Genomic DNA, 17308 nt, shown 5'->3' on the forward strand with positions numbered 1-17308 from the left:
AGGGAAGAAACAATCCCACCGAAGGTGTGGTCTGGGAAAAAACATACCCTCACTCTATTTTGTGTGTGTGTGTGTGTGTGTGTGTGTGTGTGTGTGTGTGTGTGTGTGTGTCTGTCTGTCTGTCTGTCTGTCTGTGTGTGTGTGGTGTGTGTGTGCGTGAGCGTGGGTGCGCGTGCGTGTGGGTGCGTCTGCATCTACGTAATACTGTGGGTGAAAAGTCGCTCTGTGTTTAAACTGAAGGTATCCTTTGCACCCCATCAGTCAGCGTGTGCTCACTTATTCCCATGTTTAGCTGCACTCTTTACTTCCTCTCCTCTCTTGCAGCGACTTCTCTTCTCCTTTATGAGACCTCCTCTCGTTCTTTGCCTCATTGAAGGCACATCTGCGCGCCTAAGTGATAGTAACGGCAGCAACTGATTCAGTGAGCCTTGTTTTGAAAGACAATGCATAACACTGCACCTTTCGGAAGACCAGGGGTATACAGCATCATGTAAGACATGTTGTTATCTATTTGAGAGGTTCTAAAGGAACATGATAGTCATCATAACCTTGATGTCACATAACTTGACAAACATCTCTGCCCCTCAGTATCTTCCACCTATGCCTCTTTCATTGAATCGAGTTAGCAGCATTTATAGGGGAACGTGGCTGTAGACCAGTACATCTCCCTCAACACAGCTACTGCTGCTACTGTTCCGACTATCAGCGTTGGAATCAATCCTCTCCACATTAAATCCCCATCTGACGCCAGGCCATCACGGCAGACATCAACCGATCAGAGCAGGCCAGTGTGTGCAGCAGGCCAGTGTGTGCAGCAGGGCGTTGGGCTCTTGCAGGGCTCTACTGGCATGTGCTTTGACCGAAAATGGCAAAGCAGCTGTGGTCTTTAAGGACGTTCCCTTCTGCCTTCTCATTGGACGCTTAGCATCAACAGGCATCTGCTCACAACCAGCTCTGGAATGTCTTATGGTGACTCCTCGCAAGCAAGGCCTGAGCCCGAGCCCATTTTCTTCTCGTCTCTCCCGTCTCTCTCTCTCTCTCTCTCTCTCTCTCTCTCTCTGTATGTGTGTGTGTGTGTGTGTGTGTCAAATCAAATCAAATCAAATTTTATTTGTCACATACACATGGTTAGCAGATGTTAATGCGAGTGTAGCGAAATGCTTGTGCTTCTAGTTCCGACAATGCAGTAATAACAAGTAATCTAACTAACAATTCCAAAACTACTGTCTTGTACACAGTGTAAGGGGATAAAGAATATGTACATAAGGATATATGAATGAGTGATGGTACAGAGCAGCATAGGCAAGATACAGTAGATGGTATCGGGTACAGTATGTACAAATGAGATGAGTATGTAAACAAAGTGGCATAGTATAGTATAAAGTGGCTAGTGATACATGTATTACATAAGGATACCGTCGATGATATAGAGTACAGTATATACGTATGCATATGCGATGAATAATGTAGGGTAAGTAACATTTATATAAGGTAGCATTGTTTAAAGTGGCTAGTGATATATTTACATCATTTCCCATCAATTCCCATTATTAAAGTGGCTGGAGTTGAGTCAGTGTCAGTGTGTTGGCAGCAGCCACTCAGTGTTAGTGGTGGCTGTTTAACAGTCTGATGGCCTTGAGATAGAAGCTGTTTTTCAGTCTCTCGGTCCCAGCTTTGATGCACCTGTACTGACCTCGCCTTCTGGATGATAGCGGGGTGAACAGGCAGTGGCTCGGGTGGTTGATGTCCTTGATGATCTTTATGGCCTTCCTGTGACATCGGGTGGTGTAGGTGTCCTAGAGGGCAGGTAGTTTGCCCCCGGTGATGCGTTGTGCAGACCTCACTACCCTCTGGAGAGCCTTACGGTTGAGGGCGGTGCAGTTGCCATACCAGGTGGTGATACAGCCCGCCAGGATGCTCTCGATTGTGCATCTGTAGAAGTTTGTGAGTGCTTTTGGTGACAAGCCGAATTTCTTCAGCCTCCTGAGGTTGAAGAGGCGCTGCTGCGCCTTCTTCACGATGCTGTCTGTGTGAGTGGACCAATTCAGTTTGTCTGTGATGTGTATGCCGAGGAACTTAAAACTTGCTACCCTCTCCACTACTGTTCCATCGATGTGGATAGGGGGGTGTTCCCTCTGCTGTTTCCTGAAGTCCACAATCATCTCCTTAGTTTTGTTGACGTTGAGTGTGAGGTTATTTTCCTGACACCACACTCCGAGGGCCCTCACCTCCTCCCTGTAGGCCGTCTCATCGTTGTTGGTAATCAAGCCTACCACTGTTGTGTCGTCCGCAAACTTGATGATTGAGTTGGAGGCGTGCGTGGCCACGCAGTCGTGGGTGAACAGGGAGTACAGGAGAGGGCTCAGAACGCACCCTTGTGGGGCCCCAGTGTTGAGGATCAGCGGGGAGGAGATGTTGTTGCCTACCCTCACCACCTGGGGGCGGCCCGTCAGGAAGTCCAGTACCCAGTTGCACAGGGCGGGGTCGAGACCCAGGGTCTCGAGCTTGATGACGAGCTTGGAGGGTACTATGGTGTTGAATGCCGAGCTGTAGTCGATGAACAGCATTCTCACATAGGTATTCCTCTTGTCCAGATGGGTTAGGGCAGTGTGCAGTGTGGTTGAGATTGCATCGTCTGTGGACCTATTTGGGCGGTAAGCAAATTGGAGTGGGTCTAGGGTGTCAGGTAGGGTGGAGGTGATATGGTCCTTGACTAGTCTCTCAAAGCACTTCATGATGACGGATGTGAGTGCTACGGGGCGGTAGTCATTTAGCTCAGTTACCTTAGCTTTCTTGGGAACAGGAACAATGGTGGCCCTCTTGAAGCATGTGGGAACAGCAGACTGGTATAGGGATTGATTGAATATGTCCGTAAACACACCGGCCAGCTGGTCTGCGCATGCTCTGAGGGCGCGGCTGGGGATGCCGTCTGGGCCTGCAGCCTTGCGAGGGTTAACACGTTTAAATGTCTTACTCACCTCGGCTGCAGTGAAGGAGAGACCGCATGTTTTCGTTGCAGGCCGTGTCAGTGGCACTGTATTGTCCTCAAAGCGGGCAAAAAAGTTATTTAGTCTGCCTGGGAGCAAGACATCCTGGTCCGTGACTGGGCTGGATTTCTTCCTGTAGTCCGTGATTGACTGTAGACCCTGCCACATGCCTCTTGTGTCTGAGCCGTTGAATTGAGATTCTACTTTGTCTCTGTACTGGCGCTTAGCTTGTTTGATAGCCTTGCGGAGGGAATAGCTGCACTGTTTGTATTCGGTCATGTTACCAGACACCTTGCCCTGATTAAAAGCAGTGGTTCGCGCTTTCAGTTTCACACGAATGCTGCCATCAATCCACGGTTTCTGGTTAGGGAATGTTTTAATCGTTGCTATGGGAACGACATCTTCAACGCACGTTCTAATGAACTCGCACACCGAATCAGCGTATTCGTCAATGTTGTTATCTGACGCAATACGAAACATCTCCCAGTCCACGTGATGGAAGCAGTCTTGGAGTGTGGAGTCAGCTTGGTCGGACCAGCGTTGGACAGACCTCAGCGTGGGAGCCTCTTGTTTTAGTTTCTGTCTGTAGGCAGGGATCAACAAAATGGAGTCGTGGTCAGCTTTTCCGAAAGGGGGGCGGGGCAGGGCCTTATATGCGTCGCGGAAGTTAGAGTAACAATGGTCCAAGGTCTTTCCTCCCCTGGTTGCGCAATCGATATGCTGATAAAATTTGGGGAGTCTTGTTTTCAGATTAGCCTTGTTAAAATCCCCAGGCTAATCTGAAAACAAGACTCCCCAAATTTTATCAGCATATCGATTGCGATTGTGTGTGTGTGTGTGTATGTGTGTGTGTGTGTGTGTGTGTGTGTGTGTGTGTGTGTGTGTGTGTGTGTGTGTGTGTGTGTGCGTGTGTGTGTGTGCGTGTGTGTGTGCGCGCGCGTGCGTGTGTGCGTGATTGTCTATGTGTGTGTGTGTGAGAGAGAGAGAGAGAGAGAGAGAGAGAGAGAGAGAGAGAGAGAGAGAGAGAACGAGAACACTGTGTTAGCTAACTCGAGTACAGATCCAGTACCTCAATACTCTTCAGACTTCAGTTCCTTGTTCCATTTCCTTAATGGCCTCTGATTGGTCAAAGGATTTGAAGGTCTCAACCATATTGCTTTCACCAGCCAAATCCAATCAAATCTGTGGTGATGAGGTGAAGAAGATGAGAAAAAGAAGACAGAATGCCCTACTGGGTAAACCTAGGGATATTATCTGGTGTAATTTGTCTTGTCTCTGTGGGCTTCCACCTCTTTTACTGTTGTATTTAGCCTCACCTGACCTCTGGCCAACTGGTATCCCCCTTCCCCTTTAGTGCCCTCACTGTCTGCGTTCTGCGAAGCACTGGCACTCTCTGTACTCCATGTGCCTTTTCCTCTCTCGCCCTCTAGTGGCATAATAATAACTTTTGTTTTTCAGCAAAACAGCTTTAGGGAAGAGTTCATATTTAGATGTTTTGATTTCAGATTCAACCCAACTGCTGGAATGAAGTGTTCGGTACCACTTTCTATGAAGTACATAACGCTTCATAACGTCCTTCATAATGCGTTATAACTTATAACTATCAGCGTCCATAATAACTCATAAGAGGTTATAAAACTCAGTGTGATGTTTTATTCACTTATTTATAAAACACTATAAAAGGTATTTGTAGGCTTTAAGTCAAGTGTAATCCTTTTCCAGAATATAAAGAAAAAGCAACAACACAGAGTTAGCTACCCTGGTAACGTACCCATTTTATTTAACAGTGGAAACATCATGTGGACATTTTTAAGCAAAGCTGTTTATTATTTCAACACAGCATTTAGCTCCAATTTTATGCAGAGAGACTACGGTTAAGTTCCTTGCTCAAACACACATTGAAAGGGCCTTGGGGATTCAAACCATCATCCAGCACCTGCTGCATTTGCAGTAGCTAATGGGGATCCTAATACACTAAACTAAACTACTGCACAACAAGAGCACTTTCTGTAGCAAACAGAAGGGGAAGGATATGTGCACTATAGGAGGCTGGTGGGAGGAGCTATAGGAGGACAGGCTACAGAGGACCACACAGCCTACTCATCACGTGAGCGTGTTCACTGAACCACCTGTCTTACACGTCACCCCCCTTTGACCATCTTCAAGAGACCCATCCGACACTCTGAAAATGAGGGGTTCAATAAGGGTTCTTCTAAGATCGTCAAAGTTCTTTGAAGAACCTTAGGGTGCTTGACACTGGAAATTGCTCCCAAAAGGTTATTCCAAGAACCCCATAGGAGGTAAGATTAATCAAGGGAGGGGGGGGTATTCTTGGAGGAACCTAACTGCCCAACTGAAACATTTGGATTTGAAAGGACAGCAGGAGCAGGCACATAACTTAAATGGAGGAGCTCTTTACATTTTTCAGTTAAGGTTTGTCCCTTGTACGATCAAATTGATACTGTTTTATAATGATACATTTATCATTATAAATTATAAAAACCTTATAAAAACCTATTATAAAAGCCTATTTATACATGGGTGGTATATTTGTAAAAATGTGTACAAATTGTTGTGTTGTTTATACACTTTCTCCCTTTTAAAACTCGTTCTCAAACAGAACATGGACACAATTTAATGGATATCAGTCAACAAAGAGGTAAGAATATGTAGGCTATAGGAACATGTTGAAGGCTGGCTGTATTGGGCGCAGATGACTGAACTGCTCACTACTGTGTGTGTGTGTCTGCAGGTATAAAGACGAGGAGGCATACAAAGGTAAGTCAATTGGTATGTTATGTAGATCACTTGTACCATCCTCCCCCCTTACCTCTTCATTTAAAATTCCAGAGGCCTCTACATTATGGACAAGGTATGTGTATGAAAACCATTATCAAAACAATCCTTCCCAGAGGATATACAATACCCATTAGACTTGGGGCTCTGCAGGGAGTTTACTTTAGGTTTAGATTTTTTAAATTCTGCTTTGCCACTAAAATCATAGTAAAACAACAAAAATGTTATGTTATTGTTGTTGTTGTTATGTATATTATTCTTCTTATTAGTCATAATAATAGGGAAGGGGAGGTGATTCAAAAATGAACCCCAAAAGGTTCTTCAAAAGGTTCTTTGACGATCCATTAAAAAGAGGTTCTTTGAAGAACTTACAGGGGTTCCCCCACAGTTGCAATTTGAAGAATCCCTCAAGGATACTCCATGAACCTTTTCTTTTTAGAGTGTAGTCACAGGAACAAATGCTTAGGCTTTAACTCAGCAGGCTAACACGGTCTTAACCCAGTCAGTCACATGTTAACCTTTAATGAGTACACTTGCTGGAGACTTGAAACTAGCACGTCTAACACAAACTAACACATGTCAAACTAACACGTCTTCAGGTCTCAGGCAAGGTTGCTCATCACGTCAGCATAGATCACCAAACCATGCTGTCTTGATGAGTAACCTTGCTGGATCTTGAAGACTTGTGTTAGTGTAACAGATGGGGATCTGTGAAACTCACTCATCAGCCTGAAGTGTCACCCCTTGCATAACTGAAGAAGGCCTTTTTCAATATGATGGGTTGGAATGCTTCAGGAAAGAGGGTCCATGTGTTTGCAAGGCAGAGGTCCTGAGTTTTTGTCTCGTATGTGTTATGGTGAGTGAATGAGGACCCAAAAGCGAACTAACTTAAACAGAGCTTCTTTAATAACCAAACATAGGTAGGCTCAGATAGACCGGCAGATTCCGACAGGACAGGACAAGGTTACAGCAAACATGACGATAGTCTGGCTCAGGCATGAAACACAACAAACAAGAATCCGACAAGGACAGGAACAAAAACAGAGAGAGATATAGGGACCTAATCAGAGGGAAAAAGGGAACAGGTGGGAAACGGGGTGAATGGGTAGTTAGGAGGAGACAAGGCACAGCTGGGGGAAAGAGGGGGAGAAAAGGTAACCTAACAACGACCAGCAGAGGGAGACAGGGTGAAGGGAAAGGACAGAAACACACAACATGACAATACATGACAGTATGAGCTGAATCAGGGGGAAGCGATACTTGCTATGCATACAGAGTAATTAACATGAACTTCTTGAACGAATTCTTATCGACATTAGCTAAGTGGGCTAACACAGTCTTGTGATATGCAGGAGACCCGGTTTGAACCCAGTCAGTCACAAGAACAATATTAAATGTGCTGTAAAGCCCAATGAATTTTTTATTTAAATACTTTTGTTAAATTGATCTCAAAGTCAATGAAAAGTCATCATTACTTAAAATGTTTTTGGTACTGACTCAAAACTAAATTAGTCACATCAACTGTATTTTATAAAGTTATGATAACAAATTAACTTTTTTCCCCAACATGCTCTACTGCGGGTTTATTTTTTGGGTATTGTTTTGAATATCTGTGTTTTTGCATGTGCATTGAGTGAATAATTCTATGCTACGCAAAGATAAATAACATACATTTTTCTAAACTAATCCTATCATTCAGTTACATTTTTTGCACCTGTTACGGAAATGGTTGTTCCAGTTTAAATGGCTTAGGTAGTCTCCTCACAAAGTTCCTAACCCTGGCAGTCATTATGAATGCAGTTTGTGAGTGAATACAAATGTCAACCATTGAAATGTCCTAACTCTGGCTTGATTGCAATAGGAATGATGTATCCCTTTGCAAGCCAACATAATGTGATTTGCAGGTAGGGTTGGAAAATTCTGGTTAATTTCCCTTGGTTTTTCCAGAAATCACAGCTGGAAGATTGAAAATCTGAACATTTTGGGAAAGTTACTGGAATTTTGCAACCCTACTTGCAAGCCGGATGTGGCTTGTAAACCATGAGTTTCAGGCCACTGTATTACGGTAAAGCTAAGCCTCAAAATAAGGCCTTATCAGATATGTAATGTATTGTCATAAAAAAGTTTAATTATAAAGATATCATTCATCATTCATTCGAATTAACTCGGTTAAAGCCACAGGACTGCAATGTTCATTCGATTCAGTTCCATATCATGGAATATAATGTATTATTTGTGAATTCAATGATTCAATGTACAGTGCCTTGCGAAAGTATTCGGCCCCCTTGAACTTTGCGACCTTTTGCCACATTTCAGGCTTCAAACATAAAGATATAAAACTGTATTTTTTTGTGAAGAATCAATCAGTTCTTTCAAGATAAATCATCAATAAAGCAAACTAGTTTCTCTGCTGTTGTTGATCAGATGGATCATAATGCATACATCAACATGCTTCTAAAAACCTTACCCAACAATTAAAAAATCCTAACATCAAGGTTTCACTGTATTGCATCATGTTATCATAGGAAGGAAGAGGACGAGGAGGGGTGGGTTGCGCATAAATTAATGTTTTGCTAGGAGCAAACAACGTGGTGAGAGCTGATGGAGGTCTGACCCACTGACAGACAGAGAAACTTTACCACTTTTACAACAGAGCTGTGGCCCGCTGATGACTCAACCTGGGTAGCAGAATTACAGTGAGAGCTGAGAACTAGGCATAGTGACTATGCAAATAGTAGGTGGTGCTGTTGATTGCTTTCTGTTTGCCTTCTACTCATTTGTCAGCTGCCCCATCGAGAGCATACTGACAGGTTTCATCACTGCCTGGTATGGCAACTGCTAGGCCTCCAACTGCAAGGCACTACAGAAGGTAGTGTGGTACATCACGGGGGCCAAGTACATCACTGGGGCCAAGCTTCCTGCCATCTAGGACCTCTATACCATGCGGTGTCAGAGGAAGGCCCTAAAAATTATCAAAGACTCCAGCCACCCTAGTCATAGACTGTTCTGCTACCGCACGGCAAGAGGTACCTGGAGCACCAAGTCTAGGTTCAAGAGGCTTCTAAACAGCTTCTACCCCCAAGGGATAAGACTTCTGAACACCTAATCAAATGGTTACCCAGACGATTTGTATTTTACCCCCACCCCCCTTTACACCACTGCTACTCTCTGTTGTTACCATCTATGCATAGTCACTTTAACAACTCTACCTACATGTACATTTTACCTCAACTAACCCGGTGCCCCCTCACATTGATTCTTTACCGGTACCCCCCTGTACATAGTCTCACTATTGTTATTTTACTGCTGCTCTTCAAATGACTTGTTGCTTTTATTTCTTATTCTTATCTGTATTTGTTTTTAAACTGCATTGGCGGTAAAGGGCTCGTAAGTAAGCATTTCACTGCTGTATTCGGCACGTGTGACTTATAACATTTGATTTGATTTGAAACAGAAACGTCTCATTCCTGATGTTGAGTGGTCGACTGCCTTGGTATTTCGAGTGAATAGCTGGATAGTAGACCATGACTCATATATGACCTACCAAGCCCTACTCTTGATAAGCATCTGTTCACACTTGTCTTGACTAGTCTTTTGGGTTTTGGAGTTAGGCTACAAATTGTGATCCTCCCATTGCTGGAAATACTTTCCAAGCTTATCCCACACACAATGGTTGATTTCACTGTAAGGTGAAATACCTGTTGTATTTGGCACATGTGACAAATAAAATTTGATTTGATTTGTAAGACTCATCTCAGCCTGAGAACTCACCATCATAGCAAAAACCTAAACACCATCATTCTCACATATTATCCAATAGCATACTTCTAGTTGTCTTTAAAAGTGAACCACGAATAGCAAACACGAAAGAATATAAAATTCTAAATCTGTGTGATATTGCTTCAAACAGTGCTTCTCCATTTTGTGGGATCCTCTGTGATTCACTGACTTGCCTAGTTAAATAAAAGGTTAAATGATAAAAAAATCAAAAAAACAATGCCAGTGCCTCTTGTAACCTCAAACCCATTGTTGACCACAACCCATGGACCAGTGGCAACACACCAGTGGGCCGCAAACCACAATCTGGAAAATACTGCTTGAAACGCTATCATAACATTCACAAAGAATCCTACATGTTCACAAAGATATAATCAGAAAACGTCATACAGTGTATTGCATAGGCCAGGAAACGAGTGTCTGATGGCTCTGTTTTGTCTGCAGAATTGTATTGTTTCTTCTCCTGTTCGGGAATTCTGCAATTACTTCTGGGAAATTCTCAATTGTCAATCTCAGGAAGATGTCCTTTTCCCTTTTTAGATGAGGCTTTGGCAACTTCATATTTCGTTTGAAAGTGTGGATGGGGGCAAGGTTGATTACTGCACTTTTAAAAATAGTGGACTTCATTCTGTACTTCCCCTCGCGGGGAGGTCAGGAAATGTCTGCATCCTGTCACCAGGGTATTCTGGCACAACTTTCACCTAATTCCAGTAACATTGGAAAGGGCCTAATTAACATGGATACTATTGTCCATCTATCGTAAGAAAGAAAGAAAACTGTTTGTTAGAAACTCATAAAATGAGTACATGCTAATGTAGAAAACCTTTGTTCATGTTCAGGTCACATGGTCCAGAAAAAACTCCTCGATCTTGCAATGAGCAATGACCTCTTTTGATCACAAGGTCACGATTAACAAAATAACACATTTGGGATGCAGCAAGACTTTGGTGAGAAGAATCCTTCCACTTAGACCACATGATTCATGTGGTCATCTGCCTCATGAAAGTGTCTCGAGCCCTAATGGACCCCTCGTAGAAACGTGTATCAATATAAATGTCTTTTGGCGCACGGTGGCACACTCATGGGTTTCAAATGACTGCATACAAATGATGTTTACGTATGTATGCGTCATAGAAAACCATCATGGTTGTGCTGCATGCAGCGTTGCTGTATCTGAAAACAGCCATCTCTATAAATCAACAACATCGTATAAACAAATAGGCTTATGTACGGAAGAATGTAGATGAATGAAAGCGAGCCACACAAATATTTAGGTCACAAGTTTTATTACATCTTGTTTTGTAACTAAAATGTTGGGAGTCATCCCTTGTTAATACTGCATACAGCTTGAAACAGCTGAACATTTTGTTCAGTGATGCTCACCCAGTAGCACTGAGAAGTCAACACAAACATGCACAATAGTCTTCAGTCATTCAATCTCAGTCAAATTCATTCTGATAGTTCTGACTAAACTGGTTAATTTAACCAGGTTTTAAATTTAACCTGAAAATGTTTGTACATTGTAGAGTCCATTGCATGAATCTTTAATATACAACTGTCATAGAAAATCTGCAGTCAGGCTGCGCCATTATAAACAACACACTTAATAAAAAATCATTTGATTAAATACAGCTTTATCTTTACTATGGTAAATAACATCGACACATAATAAAATATATCACAAAGTGATGTTTTCTGCATCCCATCCTTTTAACATAAAAGATATTCAAGATGTCCAATTGCACTTTCTTCTGTGCAGAAATTCAGTCTGAATGCTTGTGCAATGTCCCAAAAACCCTGTCCCAGTGTGTGAAGTACGGAGCATAGTTGGACTTGAACTTCAGATGGTGCAGGTCGTGGTGCGGAGCTCCACCGTAGAGCCCAAAGGGCACCAGTCTATGTGTGGACCAGGGCAGGTCATAGCCAGAGTGGTCCTCCACAGAAAGCCAGATATTCAGAACATAGAAGAGCATCTCTGTCAGGGGGTGGCAGCCCAGCAGCAGAGGGTTGACCCCAGCGAAGAATCCCAGAGACAGGGTTTCCCAGGCCCCAGAGTACTCAGTGGTCAGGGCGAAGGTGGATGTGTGCTTGTGGTGCACCTTGTGGAACGTCCGGTAGAGCCAGGGCACCTTATGGTGCAACAGATGCCAGATGAAGTATTGGAAGTCGAACAGCAGGAGGCAGGCGACCACGTCCCAGATGAGACGCAGCGTTCCGGGGGCCTCGGGCATGAAGGTGGCTGGTCTCCAGAACCAGTGCAGCACAGTGAGAGGGAAGAGGAACACTACATGGTTGTAGAGGGAGTGAGCCAGGCAGCTCCACATCATGGTCCAGGAGACGTGGCTCTTCTGCTGGATCTTAAAGGTCCTGATCCAGGCCAGCCTGGGGGAGAGGAGGTCCAGCACCACGAAGGGCAGGCAGAAGGTGAGGTAGACGCTGAGGGAGAAAAGCACAGGGAAGAAAGGTGATCTGAGCCAGGCATTATATCCCAGGATGAAGTCCCATAGGCTCTGTGGAAGCATTGTGTTCAGTCTTGTTGTGTGTGAGCTTGACGGGCGTGTTTAAACAACCTCCTGCAAAAGCGCTCTCCTTTTATGAGTTCTCTGTGCAAAGTATCCACCCACAGATGTCCTTATATAGACTTACTAAACTTCCAGGGGACTTCTTACAGTGCCTTCAGAAAGTATTCATACCCCTTGACTTATTCCACACTTAGCTCAGTTATCTGATTCAGAGTATGATTGTTCTGTATGCCTGTATTGAAAATCTCAATACAATCATTAAATAAATACATTCATAACCAGAAATGAGTGTTACTCTAAGCTAAGGTATATCAAGTTTCCCTGTACTGCATAATGTTATCAAGGAGAAGAGGAGGACAACGAGGAGGGGTGGGTTGAACATTTTTCTTTTGCCAGGAGCAAACAACGTGGTGAGAGCTGATGGAGGTCTGACCCACTGACAGTCAGAGAGACTTCACCACTGTTACAACAGAGCTGTAACCCTCTGATGACTCAACCTGTGTAGCAGAATTCCTGTGAGAGCTGAGAACTTGGCATAGTGACAATGCAAACAGTAGATGGCGCTGTTGATTGCTTTCCATTTCTGTTCAACTCATTTGCCTTCTATTCACATTCCAACGTTTGATGAAATGAACTTTCGTTTCATCAGCCTAGGGATTTGTTCCTGAACAGTACAATGTCAGTGCCAGAGGTGAAACAGAAAAGGAAACCTGTCATTCCTGATGTTGAGTGGTCGACTGCCTTGGTATTTAGAGTGAATAGCTGGATAATAGACCATTAGTCTCTTATGATCTATCAAGCCCTGCTCTTGATAAACATCTGTTAACAAAACCCCAGTAATTACAACATTTTGCAATGCATTACGAGGAATGTCAATATAACTTTCTGTAAACGGCATGTTGAAGCTAACTAGGGGTTAATTAGGGTCTAAAATCCATCCTCATCTCCATTAAAAAGTCTATCCATCTAACCTACGAATCACACTTTTAAACACATTTCAGCAGGTTGCACAGGAACCCATCATATTAGAGGCATCTTTAATGTTCACACATATGACAGCACAAGGAGAGAGTGGGAGAGAGTCAAGTGGTGACTGTCCCTTCTGAGATAAGATGAGGTGAGTTCAGCTGAAACTTGCCTTAACTGGTCTGTTGGAGTCAGGTTACAAATTGAGATCCTCCCATTACGGAAAATCCCGTGTGTACTTTCCAAGCGTACCCCACGCACATTCCCAAATCTCAATTCTGATCCTATCTGTGGCAGTGCCGACCGGATCTATTTGGACTCCCTCCTCAATCTGCCTTCTACAACCAATGCCCGTAGTGAACCACTTTATGTGGATCAAATCAAACTTTATTTGCCACATGCGCCGAATACAACAAGTGTAGACTTTACTGTGAAATGCTTACTTACAAGCCCTTAACCAACAGTGCAGTTCAAGAAGAAGAAAATATTTACCAAGTAGACTAAAATAAAAAGTACTAGTAAAAGTAACACAATAAGAATAACAATAACCAGGCTATGTACAGGGGGCACCGGTTGATTTTGCAGTGTAACATTTCTAGTGTTGATTTGGGTGTTACATGTACTCTGTAAGTGTAAGATTAACACCTATTGGTGTAAAAAAAAACTGTGTTGGTGTTAAACCAAAACCACGCACACCATTATCATATTTCCCACCATGCCCTATAGCAGGCAGATTTTTAGATACTCCAGAAACTGTGTAGAAATGATAATGAACCTATATTTTTAAATAATTTAACCTCTGAACTATTTGTCTTCAATCACAGTATATTTCCAATATAGAGTTATTAGAGCCTCTATTTCGCAGATTTGGTTGATTTTGTGGTCTCAAACCAGTGAGCTTAACATTCTTCATCACGAATATAGGCAAAATGTAATTATTGACAATGAAAAAGGTGGGATTGTTGTTCCCTTGTCCAATAATTGGTACATTTACTATCAATATAGCATTAAACATTGTTTTCCAGATTGCATTTTGGCAACAACAAAAAATCCTTTGTGAATATTGGATAACGACTGAGACAACAAGGTTCAATTCTGGTCTCGAGGCAAAACCTGTTGAGAACCACTGGTTTAGGTAGTCTCATATCTTAGTGTTCCCAACCAGGCAGTCAATCTGAATTCAGGTTGTGGGTAAATCAAATGTCAAAATGTTGGATATCCCCACTCTGGCTGGATTCCAAAAGGAATTACTCATCACTTTGCAAGCCAGCATAATGTGACTTGCAGGTCTGATGTTGCCTGAAAACCACGACTTTCAGGCCACTGTATTAGGGTAGAACTATGCCCATAAAATAAAGCCTTATGAAATATGTGCTTTATTGGGTAAAGTCATATCATTTGAATGATAACATATTCGTTTAGGACTTCATTTGGTGAAGGCCACAGGACTGAAAATGGATGAATAGCACAACTATTTCTATGTCACTAACAAATACAGTCATTGGTGGTACACTGCATTCGGAAAGTATTCAGACCCCTTGACTTTCCACATTTTGTTACGTTACAGCCTTGTTCTAAAATGGATTTAAAAAATAATCAATCTACACACAATACCCCATAATGACAAAGTGAAAACCGGTATTAAGACATTTTCTCAAATACCTTATTTACGTAAGTTTTAGGACCCTTTGCTATGAGACTCAAGTGCATCTGTTTCCATTTATCAACTTGATTGGAGTCCACCTGTGGTAAATTCAATTGATTGGACATGATTTGGAAAGGCACACATCTGTCTACACAAAGTCCGACAGTTGACAGTGCATCTCAAAGTAAAAACCAAGCCATGAGGTTGAAGGAATTATCCATAGATCTCTTGACACAGGATTGTGTCAAGGCACAGATCTGGGGAAGTGTACCAAAACATTTCTGCAGTATTGAAGGTCCCCAAGAACGAAGTGGCCTCCATCATTCTTAAATGGAAGACTTTCAATCGGGGGAGAAGGGCCTTGGTCAGGGAGGTGACTAAGAACCCGATGGCAGAGCTCCAGAGTTCCTCTGTGGAGATGGGAGAACCTTCTAGAAGGACAACATCTCTGCAGCACTCCTCCAATCAGGCCTTTATGGTAGAGTTGCCAGACGGAAGCCACTCCTCTGTAAAAGGCACATGACAGTCTGCTTGGAGTTTGCCAAAAGGCACCTTAAGGACTCTGAGACCATGAGAAACTAGATTATTCCAACTGATGAGACCAATATTTAACTCTTTGGCCTGAATGACTAACGCCCCTTCTGGAAGAAACCTGGCACCATCACTACATTGAAGCATGGTGGTGGCAGAATCATGATGTGGGGATGTTTTTCAGCGGCAGGGACTGGGAGACTACTTATTTTCCACCATAATTTGCAAATAAATTCATTAAAAATCCTACAATGTGATTTTCAGGATTTTTTTTCTCATTGTGTCTGTCATAGTTGAAGTGTACCTATGATGAAAATTACAGGCCTCTCTCATCTTTTTAAGTGGGAGAACTTGTACAATTGGTGGCTGACTAAATACTTTTTTTGCCCCACTGTAAATGTAACACTCTCAGTGTAGATTTAACACTCTAGAATTTAGTTAAAGAGGAGCGATGTATGTACAGTAAAATATATTTAGCGAAGATTAACCACACACAATGCTCAAATTTTTGTTTGTTGTAGAAATAAGAATTCAAAAGGCAAGCCTCTAGCTGTATGCTTCTCATGGGTGTTTCCTCTTTTTCCAAATGTCTGAAGGAAGATACAGTGCCTTGCAAAAGTATTAATCTCTCTTGGCGTTTTTCCTATTTATTTGTGATACAACATTTGGATTTCATGTAATGGACATACACAAAATAGTCCAAATTGGTGAAGTGAAATGTAAAAAAATTATTTGTTTAAAAAAATTAAAAACGGAAAATGTGGGTGCATATATATTCGGGGGGGGAATACTTTCGCAAGCCAGTGTATGTCATCAAATATCTCAGAACACTTGAGCTGGAGCTTTCATCTATAAATAAACATCCGTACGCATCATGGTCTTGAGAAATTGAAATTCTTTCAAGAAACATTATTACACAAGGTTCATTGAATTCAAGAGGAATTCATGTTTAGGCCACCACTGAACTTTTGATTGCTTGTAAAACAATATTTTCTAGGAATGTGTTTAAAACAAGAGAAAGAGGTCATGATTATCAAAGGTTTACTGAGGAGCAGTGACCTCAGAAAGGATCAATCGCACACAGGCAGATTTACTATAAATACACTAAAATGTACAGGACATATTTGACTGTGTACAGTAAAAACTGCTGCCAGATAATGTTACAGTCTTGGAGTACATCAAGACCAGTCAAATTCAAATCTAAACCAATTCCTTAAACTGTGTGAAAGGTGAAATACAAAGAGGTCTTTTCATTGAAGTATGACTCACACCAACCCACACAAACTATGATCAATCAGAGCAGTAGTCATTCGTTATTCGCACCATTCTCTATCATTCATATCATCTGCCTAGTACTTTCACAACAATACTCTGTTGCAATGCCTATTACTTAAAAAAAAGATTGTGTGGTAATGCATTTTAGGTAATGCTGTTGTTGTAATGCTGAGAAGGTCAAAAACCCAAACCTTTTCAATTTCAAAGCTTTTCTACTTCAGTAGACACATTGTTTAATTGCATGCTTATAAAATACTGTGTTTTCCTCTACTCAGCATATATTCTTTGTGTTTTTTGTACATGAAGCCTTCCATTAGAAATTAAATTATTTTAATGTAAACGGTAAAGATAAGTGTTATTGCGCAATGGCAAGGTCGTCATGCAGAATATCATTTCTGCATAGGGGTGGCGTCAGGGAGATTGGTTTGGGCAAGATGATCAGTACTATCCTTTTGAAAGGCTTCAGGGAAAATAAAAAGAGAGGTTGATTGTAACATCTTTGTTTTAGGTCAATGGGTTGTTAAGGTGAGTGAATGAGGACCCAAAAGCGAACTAACTTAAACAGAGCTTCTTTAATAACCAAACATAGGTAGGCTCAGATAGACCGGCAGATTCCGACAGGACAGGACAAGGTTACAGCAAACATGACGATAGTCTGGCTCAGGCATGAAACACAACAAACAAGAATCCGACAAGGACAGGAACAGAAACAGAGAGAGATATAGGGACCTAATCAGAGGGAAAAAGGGAACAGGTGGGAAACGGGGTGAATGGGTAGTCAGAGGAGACAAGGAACAGCTGGGGGAAAG

The 17308-nt window shown here is 42.4% G+C and overlaps 1 protein-coding gene across 1 annotated transcript; it reads right to left on the minus strand.

Moving 5' to 3' along the window:
• Positions 1-10829: 10829 nt before the first annotated feature.
• Positions 10830-14556, minus strand: LOC110498990 (cholesterol 25-hydroxylase-like protein). The gene has a single exon (XM_021575762.3). It carries the CDS (start codon positions 12080-12082, stop codon positions 11324-11326), a length of 759 nt encoding a protein of 252 aa, XP_021431437.3. The 5' UTR covers positions 12083-14556; the 3' UTR covers positions 10830-11323.
• Between the last annotated feature and the right edge of the window lie 2752 nt (positions 14557-17308).

The sequence above is a fragment of the Oncorhynchus mykiss genome, chromosome 20, assembly GCF_057628025.1.
Source record: "Oncorhynchus mykiss isolate SJ-2025 chromosome 20, ASM5762802v1, whole genome shotgun sequence".
Lineage (NCBI taxonomy): Eukaryota > Metazoa > Chordata > Actinopteri > Salmoniformes > Salmonidae > Oncorhynchus > Oncorhynchus mykiss.

Coding starts and splice junctions, on each gene's coding strand:
- LOC110498990 (XM_021575762.3), bottom strand. CDS start 12,082: ATGCTTCCACAGAGCCTATGGGACTTCATCCTGGGATATAATGCCTGG.